Source organism: Erinaceus europaeus, chromosome 11 (genome assembly GCF_950295315.1).
Source record: "Erinaceus europaeus chromosome 11, mEriEur2.1, whole genome shotgun sequence".
NCBI classification, from domain to species: Eukaryota; Metazoa; Chordata; class Mammalia; order Eulipotyphla; family Erinaceidae; genus Erinaceus; species Erinaceus europaeus.
The window spans coordinates 21,445,950-21,462,865 of record NC_080172.1 but is presented as its reverse complement, the minus strand read 5'-3'; the positions used below and the strand labels follow the sequence as shown (position 1 = coordinate 21,462,865).

The 16,916-nt window shown below is 38.7% G+C and overlaps 1 protein-coding gene across 4 annotated transcripts in view; it reads right to left on the bottom strand.

Annotated features, from left to right (window-relative positions):
* The window catches only part of LNPEP (leucyl and cystinyl aminopeptidase), a 99,931-nt gene that overhangs the window by 11,557 nt on the left and 71,458 nt on the right, over nucleotides 1-16,916 (bottom strand). For all 4 annotated transcript variants that reach the window (XM_060201199.1, XM_060201197.1, XM_060201198.1 and 1 more), the window contains 5 exons: nucleotides 14,437-14,568; nucleotides 10,452-10,612; nucleotides 9,847-9,935; nucleotides 5,242-5,425; nucleotides 3,544-3,700 (listed from right to left, as the gene is read on the bottom strand). In XM_060201199.1, coding sequence (XP_060057182.1) covers nucleotides 3,544-3,700; nucleotides 5,242-5,425; nucleotides 9,847-9,935; nucleotides 10,452-10,612; nucleotides 14,437-14,568 — 723 coding nt within the window. The remainder of the gene's footprint in view (nucleotides 1-3,543; nucleotides 3,701-5,241; nucleotides 5,426-9,846; nucleotides 9,936-10,451; nucleotides 10,613-14,436; nucleotides 14,569-16,916) is intronic.

Here is a 16,916-nt window from a genome sequence, read left to right as displayed (position 1 = left end):
GGAGGGAATAGGATAGGGAATTCTGGTGATGGGAATTGTGTGGAGTTGTACCCCTCTTGTCCTATGGTTTTGTCAGTGTTTCCTTTTCATAAATAAATAATAACATACAAAAAATAGAAAGGTTTAATGACTTCTGTACAGTGGTCTTTTTTTTTTTCCTGTGCATATGCAGCTAGAAGTCATCTTCCGGCTAAAGTTATCACCTGTAATTAGAAGTTGTAAGTTCCTGATCTCATGAACTTAGGACTCCAAAATCCATACAGCAACAAGAAAACAATATACATATTTGTCAAAAGGTAGAGATTTAGATATTTCTGAATCCAACATTAAAGGACTATTTAAAATATCAACTAGCTTGGTGCTAAAGAAAACCTACCTAGGGGCTCAAAGATACTACGCCAAGTATGGTGCATAATACCTTGCCATGTATAGGGCTTAGGCTGAAGTCTCAGTACCTCATGAGAGTACCATGGCACCAGTAGTTCCTAGGCTGTGGTGTCTCTCCATCTCTCCTTCCTTCCTCGGTCACCAGGACTTCACTGTTCCAGTCCAGCTTATTCAGATAGAAACAAACAGGGAGGCAGGAAAAGACACCACAGCACCAACCATTCCTCCAGTGTAGTGGAGGGCAGGCCTGAGGCTGGATGCAGACAGTACATATGCTCCCTATAGGATGAGCTATCTTCCCAGTCCTTTCTGTCTGTTCAGATGAAAAGGCTGGTTCTGGAGTAATGAAACTGTGAATGCATGAGGCCCCAGCTCTACAATAAAATTAAAAACAACAACAACAAAAACCCAACTTAGATATAAATTTAATCAAATTATCTGCAAAGCAAGCCCTACAATGAAAAATAGAAGTTTATTATTAATTTTTTTAAATGTTTGTGAGAGGTTTTTTTTTTATTATTTTGCTTATGGTTCAGTGAAGACAGATAATATGTATAAGGCTTTGGGAGAAAGTGATTTTATATTGATAAATTGTCCTTCAAATTATGTTTTACCTTACACTCTTTTTAAAACAATTTTTATTTATAAAAAGGAAACACTGACAAAAAATATAGGATAAGAAGGGTACAACTCCACACAATTCCCACCACCAGATCTCCGTATCCCATCCCCTCCCAATAGCTTTCCTATTCATTATCCCTCTGGGAGTATGGACCCAAGGTCATTGTGGGATGCAGAAGGTGGAAGGTCTGGCTTCTGTAATATTCAAATTTAACCTTAGTCGCAACAGGCAAAATTAAAGGTATTCTTCTACATAACCAAAATGTCTTTTATTTCTTTTTCTTTTTAAATATTCAATTATTTATGGGGGTGGAGCAGTGGCACACCAGGTTAAGTGTACATAGTATGAAGTCCAAGGACTTGTGCAAGGATCCCAGTTCGAGCCACCGGCTCCCCCACCTGCAAGGGGGAACGCTTCACAAATGGTGAGGCAGGTCTGCAGGTGTCTATCTATCTTTCTCTCTCTCCAACTTCCCCTCCCCTCTCAATTTCTCTGTCCTATCTAAAATATTGAAGGAAAAAAAAAGGGCCATAGGAGCAGTGGATTCCTAGTGCAGGCACATAACCCTAGGGATAGCCCTGGAGGCAAAAAAAAAATTACTAAACAGAGACAGAAACAAATCAAGAGGTAAGGGAGAGACAGAGAGTGAGAGATATCTGCAGCACTGCTTCACCACTCGTGAACCTTCCCCACTGCAGGTGGGGACCTGGGTGTGAACATGGTTCCTTGTGTGCTGTACTGTGTTCACCCATAACCACAATATCTTATCATACTTAAGGAAGTTATTCAGTTTATTGTTATAATTTCTGAATGGAATGTTATTCTTACATGATATAATTATGGCATTAAGAAACCAGGAGATCTCTTATTCCTTTTTCATTTCTCCCCACAAAAGTGTAAAAGCCATCCACAGTACATGGGGCTATATCCGTATTGCAAGCTGTGTTGCACGGGGAAAGGTGTAGACAAAAGGGATAAAAATGGTCAGATGAAATTTGCAATTATAAACATGACTAAAAAGAGGTGGATACAATATATGAATATAGGGAGATGGGTCCATAGGAGAATACATATCTTGCATGTGTGAGGTCCTCGGTTCAATTCGCAGCACTGTATATAAGACTTCTAGCCTCCCACTCATAAAAAATTAAAATACAACAAATTTTTAAAAAGAATGTTTATAAGTCATTTTTTAAAAGAAAATGTTCAAGGTTATAAATTAAAATACTGAAAATGAAAGAATTTTACAGGCATGGGGGCCGGGTAGTGGCGTGTCTGCTTGAGTGCATATGTTCAAATGCACAAAAACTAAGGTTCAAACTCCTGGTCCCCACCTGCAGGGGGAAAAATTTGGTGAAGTAGGGCTTCAGGTCTCTCTCTGTCTCTCTCCTTCTCTATCACCCCCTTCCTTCTCAGTTTCTGGATGTCTCTATCCAATAAATTTTTCTTATTTATTGGGTAGAATCTGTATAAGGAAAAAGGAATCAAAGTTGTCACAACACGTCAACTTCAAAAGCAGTCAAACAGTGAACAGACACATGTGGAATGTGTGAGTAACAAAGCTTGTAAGTCTCTGGTGGGGCATGTACTGGAAAAAGAACTTGCTATGATGATGAATAAAGAGAGAAATATAAAAGCAGTGCAAAGGGTTCTAGTGGGTACACATGACTGCCCTAGTCCATGCTATCTTTCAATGGCCTGGCCTTTTCAATAGCATCATGAGAGAAACAAACCTGAAAGACTAACAAAGAAATGGAAGGCTTTTCTTAACTGTCATATAGAAACAAAAGGGATAGTGAGATAGAAAAAAAAAATCAGATGCATGAATTTCTATTGCAAAAGACTCAACTGAGAAAAATGGCAATGTTCTTTGAGAGTTGACTGATATATAAATTTGATAGTTGGAGGTGTCATAAAAGGAAAACTGATAAAAATCATGACAGAATAGACTTCAGAGATGATCTCGCAGAAGTATCTTAACTATGAGTAAGGAAGAGGTAACCCTTTTGGGGTCAGAATACAGAGATGGCACTGAGGGTACTCTTCAAGTTCTATCTAGCTTACCTGCCCTACATTCCTGCCTTTACAGAGAAGGAGGTGTGATGAGAAAACTCATCATGAGTGAAGGGAAACAGAATAGTGACAAAGACAGAAAAGAGGCTATTAAACATTGCATTATCCGGGCCCTTCCCTTTGCCAGTGAATACTCCCAAACCCTTAGATATTTATCTTAATTCCTGGTCTAACACTTTCTCCTTTTTCTTGAGAAAACTGTCTGGATTCTTCGAAAATTTGACAATCAACAATCCATCGCTAGGAAATGGTTTTTTAAAAAATGTAAACATATTTTTACAACTCTTCCTGATTAGTCACTGGTTTACAATAGCAATGACATTTTTTTGCACAGTAAAAATCTCACAAGTAAGTAAGCGATGAAAACAGACTTTAACTGTTAGCCGCTTTTTCAGCATACTACTACCAGATGGAATTACCAATAGCAGTAACAATAGCAGGCAACAAAAAGCTAGACTTACCACTAGTCTTGAGGCCAGATCCATGTGTCCTAGTTTTTCAAGGAGATTATAGATGAGTCCAGTCTGGAACAGGGCTTCATTGATGGGTGCACTACAATTCTCATTTCTAAGATAATCGATCAAATCAAATGCCTTTTGAAGAGGCACTTTGCCTAGGCTAGAGGGTAAAAGAACAGAAACTGAATAGAGAGGGACAGGAAAATGAACTCTGTGTATCCCAAATCTTAAAGACCTAAAATTGGGAGACGGGCGGTAGCACAGAGGGTTAAGCACACGTGGCATGAAGCACAAGGACTGGTGTAAGGATCCTGGTTCGAACCCCCGGTTCCCCACCTGCAGGTGAGTCACTTCACAAGCGGTGAAGCAGGTCTGCAGGTGTCTGTCTTTCTCTACCCCTTTCTGTCTTCTCCTCCTCTCTCTATTTCTCTCTGTTCTATCCAACAATAACGACATCATCAACAACAATAATAATAACTACAACAATAAAAAAACAAGGGCAACAAAAGGGAAAATAAATAATAAAAAAAAAAATTAAAAAGACCTAAAATTTCAGAGTGGCATTCTGTAAAGTGAAACTAATTATTATTATTATCATTTTTTTTATTAAGTTCTTGTTTGTGAACCAACATTACGGACACATTTCAGGAGAAAAGTAATCAATAGTTCAATTTCTGTTCCATAAGTCACCTAGAAATTGCTAGTGACCCAGGAAAAGTAATATAATCTTAAGGGTGAAAAAAAGAGAGGAAGTAGTAATTTTATGTAGTTATTATCACTTGCTTATATTTACCAAGTTAGACTCAGGGACAATCTACTTATATTTACCAGGTCAGATCCAGGGGCAATTTACTATAATTACCAGGTTAGACCCAGGGACAATCTACTTATATTTACCAGGTTAGACTCAGGGACAATCTACTATAATTACCAGGTTAGACCCAGGGACAATCTACTATAATTACCAGGTTAGACCCAGGGATAATCTACTTATATTTACCAGGTTAGACCCAGGGACAATCTAAATTTCTTATCTCCCTAGTCAAAGGATGTTTACACCTGAGATCACTATCTTTACTTTAGGAGTTTATAAGCATGAGGTGGTTTGGGAGACAAGCAGTATACACCAAAGGAAGCTTCTGCTATCAAAGATGTCCCTCAAACCAATGGGGAGACACTAAGCTTCACCTTTTGCAAATTGTTGTTTGAAAAAAATTCTGTTGACAATAAAACAAAGTCTCAACTCCTACTTTTCACTCCTACTCCAATTTACTCAGCATAGTGTGTCCTGCTTGTTAGTATCTAGTGCTGAAATGTAACACAACTTTTGCTATTTAGCTGTTTGTGAATGTTTCTAAGTAGATTGCATCCCGTGAGTACCCATTCATTGGGGAAACTGACGATCCTTCCTAGCCAACTGAATCCACATGGATCCCAGTCACTTTCAAAGCCAGCAACAAGCAGCTCCTGACAGCTTTCAACCTGACCTGTTGACTGGCTACGGAAGAAGGGCAAATGCTAGAAGAAGAAGAAGTAGACTAGGGAGTGCCCAAAGACAAGGAAGATGCTTTATATTTTCCTAATCCTCCAAAGTGAATTATACTTAGTAGGTGATACATGCTTATTTGTTTTATCTACTTTTCTAAAAAGCCCCCCTACTCAATGATATTACAAAGAAAATCCAAACTAAGAAGACTCCACCTTGCGAGTTCAAAGATGTTGTTGATGAGGCTGGCTCGGTCTTTGTCACTCAGAACAGTGGGGTTTATTTTCAGCTGTTTGATTAGCGTGTCCCAGCCATCACCTGCATAGTGTACAATGTAATAGCCGCTCATATGCACATTCAGTTTGATCCACTGGGCTTCTTCTGTAAGATTGATGACACCTAATATAGACACAAAAAGAGAGGGAGGACAAGAAAAGATATTAAATGGATACTTTCTCAGCATCAAAGTTGATATTATATTTTTTAAACTGAATCAGTCTTTTCATTAATACAATTTGTTCTGTTGCAATATAGCAACAGATGGGAAAGATCAATTATTGTCACAGGGATTATAGGATTCCTGTTAAATTCCACAGTTTATTTCTTTTTCTGCAGCAGAGTATAATTATAAGGAAATTTTGTGATTTCAACAGTACTTGCTCATATTGTGGTCAATTAAAAAAATTTTTTTTTAATTTTATTTATTTTCCCTTTTGTTGCCCTTGTTTTTTTATTGCTATTGTAGTTATTGTTGTTAGTGATGCTGTCATTGTTGGATAGGACAGAGAGAAATGGAGAGAGGAGGGCAAGGGCAAGACAGAGAGGGGTAGAGAAGACAGACACCTGCAGACCTGCTTCACCGCTTGTGAAGCAACTCCCCTGCAGGTGGGGAGCGGGGGGCTTGAACCCGCTGCGCTACCTACCGCCCAACTCCCATATTGTGGTCAATTTGAACAGAATGACTAGAGAAATTCATAGTCAGTTAATGGAAAAAAAAATTCTATCAACACTTTTCAGGTCACCAAACACAAAGTTGTTTTTGTTGTTGTTAATCAATAGAGAGTTGTGAGAATTAAAGAGCTGCAAATGTCCCTTTCTTCAAAAAAACAAAACAAAACAAGAGACAGAATGAGAAGTATGGTCATTTTTATACTGGCTGGATGAAAACACAGAAATAAAAGACTATCTTGGCTACAAATCAATAGCCATGTTGTAAACCTGGCTAAGCCCAGATGGTAGAGAGGAAGAACACAGGTGGGAGTGTACTAGACATAATTACTGTCATCTTGATGACAGAGGATAAAGCAATGGAGCCAACAGCACAGAGAGGAGAATTATCATTGAAAGGAGCAACATATTAATCTCAGGTATTCAGAATGATCCAGAATAGAAACCTTGAAGCCACAGATATATAGAGAGTTTTGCACACAAGGGAGGTAACTACATACTGTAGCACACATGTGGATGAGGCTAGCCTCATATGGCTTTAATTTATTATAATCATTAACAGATTAACAATTCAGTTTTCACAGTCCATGAAGTAGTAAAAAAAAAAAAGGTAATTTCCATCTTAAATGGCAAAAGCCCAGATGAGGTAATAATCTAATTTCTTCAAAGAGTTCTGAGAATCAACTACCGTTTTACAAAGAAAAATTAAAGGATAGAAACAAAAATGTTTTTACTATAAAGTTACAAAATTTCCTGTACAACTTTCTCCAGAGAGCAGCATACTAAACGCAGTTGAATTGCTTCCTCTCCTGTTTAAAATCATTTCTTTCTCTAGTATTCCCCCTTCTCCCCTTTATTTAATTAAGGGGACAAAAGGCAATTGCAAGAGCACATGATAAATATCTTAAGTGCATGCTCTTTTTAAAAATTACTTTTTAATATAATGACATATTTTTTATTTACAAATTTATTTATTTATCCTAATGAGAGAGACCCAGAGAAAGAGAGACCAGAGTACTACTCAGTTCTGACTTATGGTAGTGATAGGGACTGAACCTGGGGCCTTGGAGCTTCAGGCATGAAAGCCTTTTGCATAACCATTATGCCATCTCTCCAGCACCATAATTTTTAGATTCAAAGAAATACTTTTGGTTGGCATCGTGACGTTTTTGGTTTTCTTGAAAGATTTCTCAAAATTTATTTCAGTGGTGGTCCAGGAGGTGGCGCAGTGGATAAACCATTGGACTCTCAGGCATGAGGTCCTGAGTTCAATGAACAGCAACATATGTACCAAAGTGATGTCTGGTTCTTTCTCTCTCTTCTCCTGTCTTTATCATCAGTCAATAAATATAATGTTTTAAAAAATCATTTCATATGAAATAGAGTTTCACATGCAAGAGAGAAACCCAAGCACTATTCTGGCACAAGTGGTGCTGGGGACTGAATGGTTGCCTCAGGCCTGTGAGTTCTACCCTCTACCAACTGAGCAATTTCCCTGGCCAGAAGATATGTATTTTTTTAGGAACACGAATGCTTCATGTTAAATTAACATAAAAACTTTCTACAGTTATTAAAACCCTAGTTTTGAGTAAAATGTGGATGAGTAGGTTAGGGAGTGGGAAGTCAGGAACGAAATGAAACATATGAAAGAAATAAAAACATGTGAAAGAGAAAAATACTTTTTTTCTATAATCAATAAGGCTTTGCCATTCTAGGATGATCTTATTTAGACAGAAAGAGGGAGACCAAGATAGACAGACAGAGCAAGAAAGAGAAAGATACCGCAGCACTGATGCTCCCTACAAGGAACTATCTTGCTAGTAAGAGAAACACATTTGAAAAATATATGATTTTCAACAAATAGTTTGAAGAAATGACCACTTTCAGGCTTTCTAGTACTCAACAACTATTCATCAGAGTTCAAATCTGTGGGGGGAAAATGACAAACATGATGACCAAATATGGCTCCTAGGTTTGACTGAACTAATGGACTAACCCGGCAACTCTACTGTTCAGACACATGAAAACAATAGATTTACAAACAAGCAAGATAACATGCTGTATTAAAGTCTTCTGGCATAAAATAAGCATGTTGTTATCATCTCTGCTACAATTCTTTTGAGATAAAGGATGAAAAGGTAATTAGAATAAGTGACTCTGACTGGAGCACTAGGGATTAGGAAGATAGAAATACGTCCTCAGGGCAAGACCGTTTCTGTAAGGACAGAAGATCTTCAGTGTGAATTTTCAAAATCTAAACTGGCAGAAATTAAAACAGCAGCAGCAATAGCAACAACAGGAAAGGGAAATTAACATAACTGAATAAAGGAAGTAACAAATATTATTTTCATAACATATTGGTCCAGTTGCAGACCTAGGTTAAATCAATTATATTACACATATTTTATGTTTTCCTCTTTACTATGAATATTTTCAAATGAAGGAGACTAGAATATATCATTTCATCAGGTGTTGAAAACTTCTTTCCTTAGGGCTTCTTATGATGAAGTTGGAAACTAAACCACTTCATTTTAGACTAAACATATTCAATCAATAAAATTGAGTGTGCACATTGATGCTAAGGTTACAAAAATGACTCCAATATTCATGATCTCTACACTCAGTGGGGGATACAGCCAATATTGGTGCATATGTAGGTGAAATAACTTTATAATCTCATATAATTCACAAAAATGATAAAACTGGAACCAGCAATCTGACTCCAATATTTGTTACTCCAAACACTTAGCGTTACACGTCCCTCAAATGTGCAGACTTGAACACCAAATTCAAATAAACAAGACATGTTCCACTTTCTATAAATTTAGCATTATTGGTAGTTGGGAGGTAGCGCAGCGGGTTAAGCGCATGTGGCGCAAAGTGCAAGGGCCGGCAGAACGGAAGAATCCCAGTTCGAGCCCCCGGCTCCCCAGCTGCAGGGGAGTCGCTTCACAGGTGGTGAAACAGGTCTGCAGGTGTCTGTCTTTCTCTACCCCCTCTCTGTCTTACCCTCCTCTCTCCATTTCTTTCTGTCTTTTCCAACAATGAGGACATCAATAACAACAATAGTAACTACAACAATAAAAAAAACAAGGGCAACAAAAGGGAAAATAAATAAATATATTTAAAAAGTCTAAAAAAAATTTAGCATTATCACTAAAGGTTCCTGCAGAACACAAGAGGCTTATATTCTTTCAGGATGTTAATAAAAAGGATATGTGGTATGTCTTTCATATTGGTATATTACAGATGGTCAGACGCTACATTTCAATTGCTCTCTCCATGACGTTTGTGGGTCAGCATAAACAATCTTATCTTTCTTTTAAACAGAGAGCTCACAGAAGGGGAAAGAGGGGTAAAGGGGAGGGATGGGAAGAGTAGGGCAGGGAAGGAGAGGAGACCTGAAGCACCACTCCACTTTTGTGAAACTTCCTTCCCTAGGTGGGGACTAGAAGCTTGAATCCAGGTCCTCACACATGGGTGGTAATGTGTGGTTCTATCTGGTGAGTCACTACCAGATCCCTAATCTTAACATTATAAGATCTCTTTCTTTTATCATCATTTCCCATCCAATATTCTCATTAGCATATACATACGATGGCTGTACAGCATTTTTTCATAATCTTTGACTCTAAGTCCGGGCCATTTTATTGTCCATGAGAATCATCTATTAAAATGCACACCCCATTATAGAAAGTAGACTTGGGAGCATAATTTAGGAAACAGGTCTTACCTAATAACATAAAAATATTTATCTAGCATAAAAAAAACAGCTCAGGGTTTGCACAGTGGCAAGTATAACATTCTTTCTTTCTCCTGCTTAATATTTTTCCCAATATGTTTCCCCATCAGAAAATTAATTAAAGTCAAACCTGTCTTCTTGTCCAGTAATGACACCGATTGGTAGTTTGAATAGTTTCTTCCCCCACTGAAGTAGGACAGCGGAATATGCCACAAATAGCTGCAAAAAGACCATATTGGATAATTATTGCTCTTTCCAATATTTCAGCCAGGTCTGTTGGGGGGTGGTGGTGGGGAAAGGTGGCAGGAAGGCAAAAAAATTTCAAACTATTAGCAGAAAGACATAATCTCTTTAAGTTGTTTTTTTAAAAAAATATTTATTTTATTTATTTATTCCCTTTTGTTGCCCTTGTTGTTTTATTGTTGTAGTTATTATTGTTGTTGTCGTTGTTGGATAGGACAGAGAGAAATGGAGAGAGGAGGGGAAGACAGAGAGGAGGAGAGAAAGATAGACACCTGCAGACCTGCTTCACCTGTGAAGCGACTCCCCTGCAGGCGGGGAGCCGGGGTTCGAACCGGGATCCTTATGTCGGTCCTTGTGCTTTGCGCCACCTGCGCTTAACCCGCTGCGCTACAGCCCGACTCCCATCTCTTTAAGTTTTACAGGAACTTATGATTACAAAATACTTCAAACACTGTACCCTAAAGTTGATAAGGAGCGAAAGAGGGCATGCACCTTGTATCTGGAGGCTGAACATCAGGTTTTATATTTAAAAAGAATCTTTCCTGTTGTACAAGAAGTTCCTTTCCATTTCTTTGAACAGTCACTAAAGGAAATCCTTTCTGCAGTGTCCAGGTTTTCATCATTTTCTTTACATCCAGTGTTTTGTTTGTGATCTATAAAGAAAAGAATGATTTACGCTTAAAGAAAAATATTAGCAGGGGCAGGTGGTGGCACACCTGGTTGAGCACACACCTTATAGTGCACAGGGACCCAGGTTCAAGCCCCTGGTTCCCACCTGCTGGGGAAAGCTTTGCAAGTGGTGAAGCAGGGCTGCAGGTGTCTCTCTGTCTCTCTCCCTTCTCTATAGATTTCTAGCTGTCTCTATACAATAAATAAAGATTAAAAAAAAAAGAAGGAAAATATTAGCGGGGGCTGGTGCACTGGGTTAAGCGCACACAGTGTGAAACCCAAAGACCCGTGTGGTGCAATGAACTGGGTTCAAGACCCTAGCTCCCCACCTGCGGGGGGGGCGGGGGGTTTGCTTCACAAGCGGTGAAGCAGATCAGCAGGTGTCTCTCTGTTTGTCTCTTTCTCTATCTCCCCCTCCTCTCTCAATTTCTCTTTGTCCTGTCAAATAAAATGGAAAAAATGGTCACCAGGAGCCGTGGACTCATAGTGCCAGCAATGAGCCCCAGTGACAACCCTGGAGGCAAAAGAAAGAACAGGAACTTGTAAATAAAATAGAGACACTAGCACCAGTGGTACAGACTTTAAAGCTCGTGTTCATTAAGACAGATGGCATATTTGGGAGCTACTCTTTCCCTGACCCAGGTTTCTAGCCCTTTTTCCAGCCATGATATCATTTCTCCAAACAATAACTTGGGTCCACCAGCATATCAGAGGCCAGGATTAGGAAGAAAAAAAAAAACTAGTATAGTCATGGACCCTTTGGAATATAACTAAAATAAGCCTGCTAGCTATCTCCAAAACGGAGACCCCAAATCTTTATCTGCAATATTCCAGCCTTTAGGTTAATGATTAGTCAACAATTAGTATGGCTTTATATGTTAACTCTTTTTTCAGCCACCAGTTTCCAGAGGCTAACATGATGCCAACCACACTTCCTTGGGCAGATGACCCCGACAATATGTCCTGGAGCTCTGCTTCCCCAGAGCCCTGTCCCACTAGGGAAAGAGACAGGCTGGGAGTACGGATCAACCTGCCAACGCCCACATTCAGCAAGGAAGCAATTACAGAAGCCAGACCTTCCACCTTCTGCATCTCATAATGACCCTGGGTCCATGCTCCCAGAGAAATAAAGAATAGGAAAGCTATCAGGGGAGGGGATGGGATATGGAGTTCTGGTGATGGGAATTGTGTGGAGTTGTACCCCTCTTATCCTATGGTTTTTGCCAGTGTTTCCTTTTTATAAATAAAAATTAAAATTAAAATAAAAAGATATATGGCATCAAGATTAATTAACATTTTTTGGACATCTATCTCTTGAAAGGGTGTGAATTAAACTTAAGACAACTTATTCATGTAGGTTACATAAAGATTTAAATTGCAAGTAACTAAAACCACCAAGTACTTAAAATATCTAGCAATATCACTCCACTGGATCAGGTTTTTACCTCAATTGGCACATGTCTATTTACTTGAAGCAGAAGAGAATGAGGACAATCTTTCCAGCTTCACTGTAAAATATATCTTTAATTTTCCTTGAATCTGACTTATTAAATTTATACCGAGAAGTAGGGAATTAAAACAAATTTTTCTCCAAAGCAAAGTGTTTTGTAGTCTTTGGGGGGGGGGTTTCCTTAGAATAAGATGAAGAGGCCGGTGACTACTTTGCTGTGGACACTACAATCCTGAATAGAATGCTAGGGGCTGGGCAGGACTAAGAAAACATTATGATTCAGACTCTCATGCCTGAGGCTCCAAAGTCCCAGGTTCAATCCTCCACACCACCAGCCAGAGCTGAACAGTGCTCTGGTAAAAAAAAAAAAATAAAAAAAAAAAGAAAACATTATGATGAACAAGTTTTAAGTCAGTGAGGATGACAGAAGTACATACTGTAAATGTCAAAAAATGTTACAATGCATATACAGTAAATAATGTGGTTTTCGGTTGAAACAGTAATGTGTGATAAGGAGAGAAAGACTGATTTGGAAGCAACTTAGACAATAAGGACAAAATACACTTAAAAATAACTTAAAAGAAGGGACGGGGTGGTGGTGCACCTGGTTGAGCGCACCTGCACTAGGACCCGTGTTCGAGCCCCCAGTCCCCACCTGCAGAAGCACTTTGAGTGGTGAAGCAATGTTGCAGGTGTCTTTCCCTCTCTATCAACCCCTTCCCTCTAGATTTCTGGATGTCTCTATCCAATAAATAAAAAATAAAAAAAAAATAACTTAAAAGATAGGAGGGCATACATCACTGGGGCAAACAGACTAACAGCTAGAAAATACCCAGGATATTTGGAAAAGATCCAGAGCAGAGAGTCTTATCTCACGGCCCATGAAACTTTGAAAATACATACATATATATTTGCATATATATTATTATTATGCATACACAGTGCAATGCAGGATGGGCTTACATGGTTATAAAGTACAACCTGTACTTCATTATATTGCTTGTTAAAATATTTGTAGGCACAACAAAATCCAAACAGCAAAATAACTGATTCAAGTGCAAGATGGCGCCCATGGCAGTCAGTTTCTCATATGTCATCTACCTTAAGGAATATGGTCATCTGCCAATGACCATATCCAGCGGAGAAGCAATTACAGAAGTCGGATCTTCTACCTTCTGCATCCCATAATGATCCTGGGTCCATACTCCCAGAGGGATAAAGAAAAGGAAAACTTCTAATGGAGGGGATGGGATGCAGAACTCTGGTGGTGGGAATCAAATGAAATTGTACCCCTCTTATCCAATGGACTTGTTTATAATTATAATTAAGTCAATGAAAAAATGAATTTGGAGTCGGGTGGTAGCACAGCGGGTTAAGCGCATGTGGTGCGAAGCACAAAGACCGGGTAAGGATCCTGATTCGAGCCCCAGGCTCCCCACCTGCAGGGGAGTCGCTTCACAGGCAGTGAAGCAGGTTTTCAGGTGTCTTTCTCTCTCCCTCTCTGTCTTCTCCTCCTCTTTCCATTTCTCTCTGTCCTAACAACGACGACATCAATAACTACTACAACTATAAGAACAATAAAAAACAACAAGGGCAACAATAAACAAAAGGGAAAATAAATAAAAAAAAAAAAAAGAACTGGGGCCGGGCAGTAGCACACCAGGTTAAGCACACATAATGAGAAGTTCAAGGATCCTCCTAAGCAGTGAAGCAGGTTCCCCCTCTGTCTTCCCTTCCTCTTTCAATTTCTCTCTGTCCTATCCAACAACAATAGCAGCAGCATCAACAACAATTACAGGAGCAACAACAACTGGGAAAAAAAGATGGCCCCCAGGAGCAGTAGATATTTAGTGCAGGCACTGAGCCCCAGTGATAACCCTGGAGACAAAAAACAAAACACTACAAAAAACATATCAGTTAAATTACTTTTAAGATTAAAAAAAGAATATGGTCACACAAACAGGAGGATACACAGAGCACATTAAGAATAGGAAAAAACATGAATGGGAGGTGAAAACAGTACAAAAGAAGAAGAAGAAAAAAGGCTTTTTGATAAAAAGGAAAGAATAAAAATTGATCAACATACAATAATTCAAGAAACACATCTTCCCTATAAAGTAGGTATGGAGGTCTGGGTACAGAGTAAAAGCAAACAAAGTCACATATACCTTATTCAAACACTTTAAGATGAGCATTCTCACCTACTGAATTTTAATTCTGTGCTATATTCACAAGTATTTATCTACTGAATTCCATACCCTTCTCTTAAATAGCTATCCGTGGTAACAGGGTTTATTTAAATACTTGACAAAAATAGAACTTTTCATGCTTTTAGAACTAAATATCTAGATCACTTACCTCATTAAAACTATCCCACAAATCATCATTCTGAATGGATCCATAGCTGTGATTGTGTAGGTAAAGCAAAATAGCATGTTGAAATATATCTTCACTAAAGTAAGTTTTCAGCATCAACAAAAGAGAAGCTCCCTATATAAAAAGAGAAAGGTAAGAAAATAAAAAATATTATAGGTCATAGAGTATCTAAAATTCAAGTTACCATCATTTTAAGGGTATATGCTCGTATGAAATCAATGCTATTTAGTTTCATACAACTGTATTCAACTTATTTATATGGTTTTAAGGAGAACACATTCCTTATTACATTTTCCATATTAGTTACCCACTGTATTAAGTATTGAAAAGTTTTAACGCTTAAAAAAATATTTTAACAGAAAAAAATATGTTAAGGACCAGGTGGTGGCACACCTGGTTAAGCACACACATTACAATGCTTAAGGTCCTAGGTCCTAGGTTCAAGCCCCTGCAGGAAGTTTCACGAGTGGTGAAGCAGGTCTGCAGGTGTCTCTTCTTCTCTCACCCTCCCTATCTTCCCCTCCCCTCTCAATTTCTCTATATATCCAATAATAAAATAAATAAAAATATATTTTAAAATATGTTAATTTTTTTCTATGGCATTTCAGCCCTACACTCAAAGCTTAGATACCAATGGAATTCATAGGCACGCCACTGGAGACAGCAAATTAGCAGAGCTTTCTAAAGTCCAAGTAGAATATCAATTTCCAATTTTAGTACATCATATTGCTGAAGTAATGAGGTTCTTTCTTTCTGCAGAGTCATTTTATACACTTTTGGAACCAACTGATTAATAAATAGGGCAGCAAGCATATACTAATAATTCAGAATTATGCTCATAACTATAAGGCCATGCTAAATTCGTTGATAACTTTATCATTTGCAACCATGAAACAACCCTATGTTCTACAAAACTGTCCCTGCTTTAATACAGAAATCACATTTCCTCATCTTCAAAAGAAGTCTGTGGCATTCTTGCATCTGCTGTAGAGACATACATATTTCCTCTTGAGGGAAAAAGCCCAGTTCACGTGAGCTTTGAAATTTTTTTAATTCAATGCCTGGGACACAGTAGGTGCTTTAGTAGTTTCTGAATTAATTTTACTTCTGATAAAAATGTAATAATGTTAACTCATCAAAATGATTAGATACACATAAATGAATTTAATACCTATTATTCTTTTAATCCTGTATCACTACTACTGTTACTTTTTCTATCAAATTAAATATACAGTTATGTTTCCAGAAGCTGCCTTTCTTCCCCGTAATACCAACTTTTAAAAAAAATATATTTATGAGACAGAAGAGAGATGATTAGATTATCACCCTGGCCTATGCAGTGCTGGGGATCAAACCTGGGACCTCAAGTTTATAAGCTAAGTGCCTTATCTCTAAGCCACCTCTCCCGCCATACCACCACCATTTTTCACTGTAATATTTCCACTAATAATAACAAACGTGTAACCACCCTCACTTAAACCAAATACAAGATGCAACTCCTCTGCTTATCCTCATGCTTCCTCCTGTTATTACTAATCCCTCTTTGTAACAAGCTCCTCACGAGTTGTCTGCATTTGTAGTCTTTATTTATTTTATTTAATTTTCTTTTCCTCTTAACTGACTTTCAATCCCCTGGAACTCTCTTAAAAAGATCACTGGTGAACTTCATGAAGACAGACCAATATAAATTACCAGGTCAATCTTAGCAACCTAATCAGTAGCTTTTGACAAGATTAATCACCCAGTCCTTTTTTGAAAGCCTTTCTGTATTTGGCCTCAGAAATACACTCTTTATTCGGGATCCTTTCATCATCCCAAGAGTTTGATGTCCACTGGCATTTAATTTCTGAATCTCTTTTCTTCTCTAGGCTTATTTTCTAGCTGGTCTCAGTTCTAGTAGTTTAAAATGACTTTCCAATATTTCTTTCTCTTTCTTTCTCTCTTCCTCTCTCCTCTCCCCCCTTTCCCCTCCCCATCTCCCCTCCCCCTCCTCTTCTCCCCTCCCCTCCCCCTCCTCTTCTCCCCTCCCCTCCCCTCCCCTCCCCTCCCCTCCCCTCCCCTCCCTCTCCTCTCCTCTCTCCCTCCTTGGTTATTGCTGGGGCTCTGTGCCTGCACTACGAATCCACTGCTCCAAGGAGGCTATTTTTTCCCTTTGGTTGCCCTTATTGCTGTTCTTATTATTGCTGTCATTGTTGCTGGATAGGACAGAGAGAAATCGAGAGAGGGGGAGAGAAAGATAGACACCTGCAGACCTGCTTCACCAGCTAAGAAGCGGCCCCTCCCTTACTCCGGTCCTTGCACTTGGCGCCATGTGAGCTTAACCTGCTCTGCTAGCATGCCCCCCCCCCCCCCCCCGCCAAAATATATTTCTAACCAGCCTCCCCCACTCCGAGTTCTAGACTCTAAATTCAAATGCCTACTTGGTACCTGAACTTGGATACCTAGTGTGCATCTGAATTTAA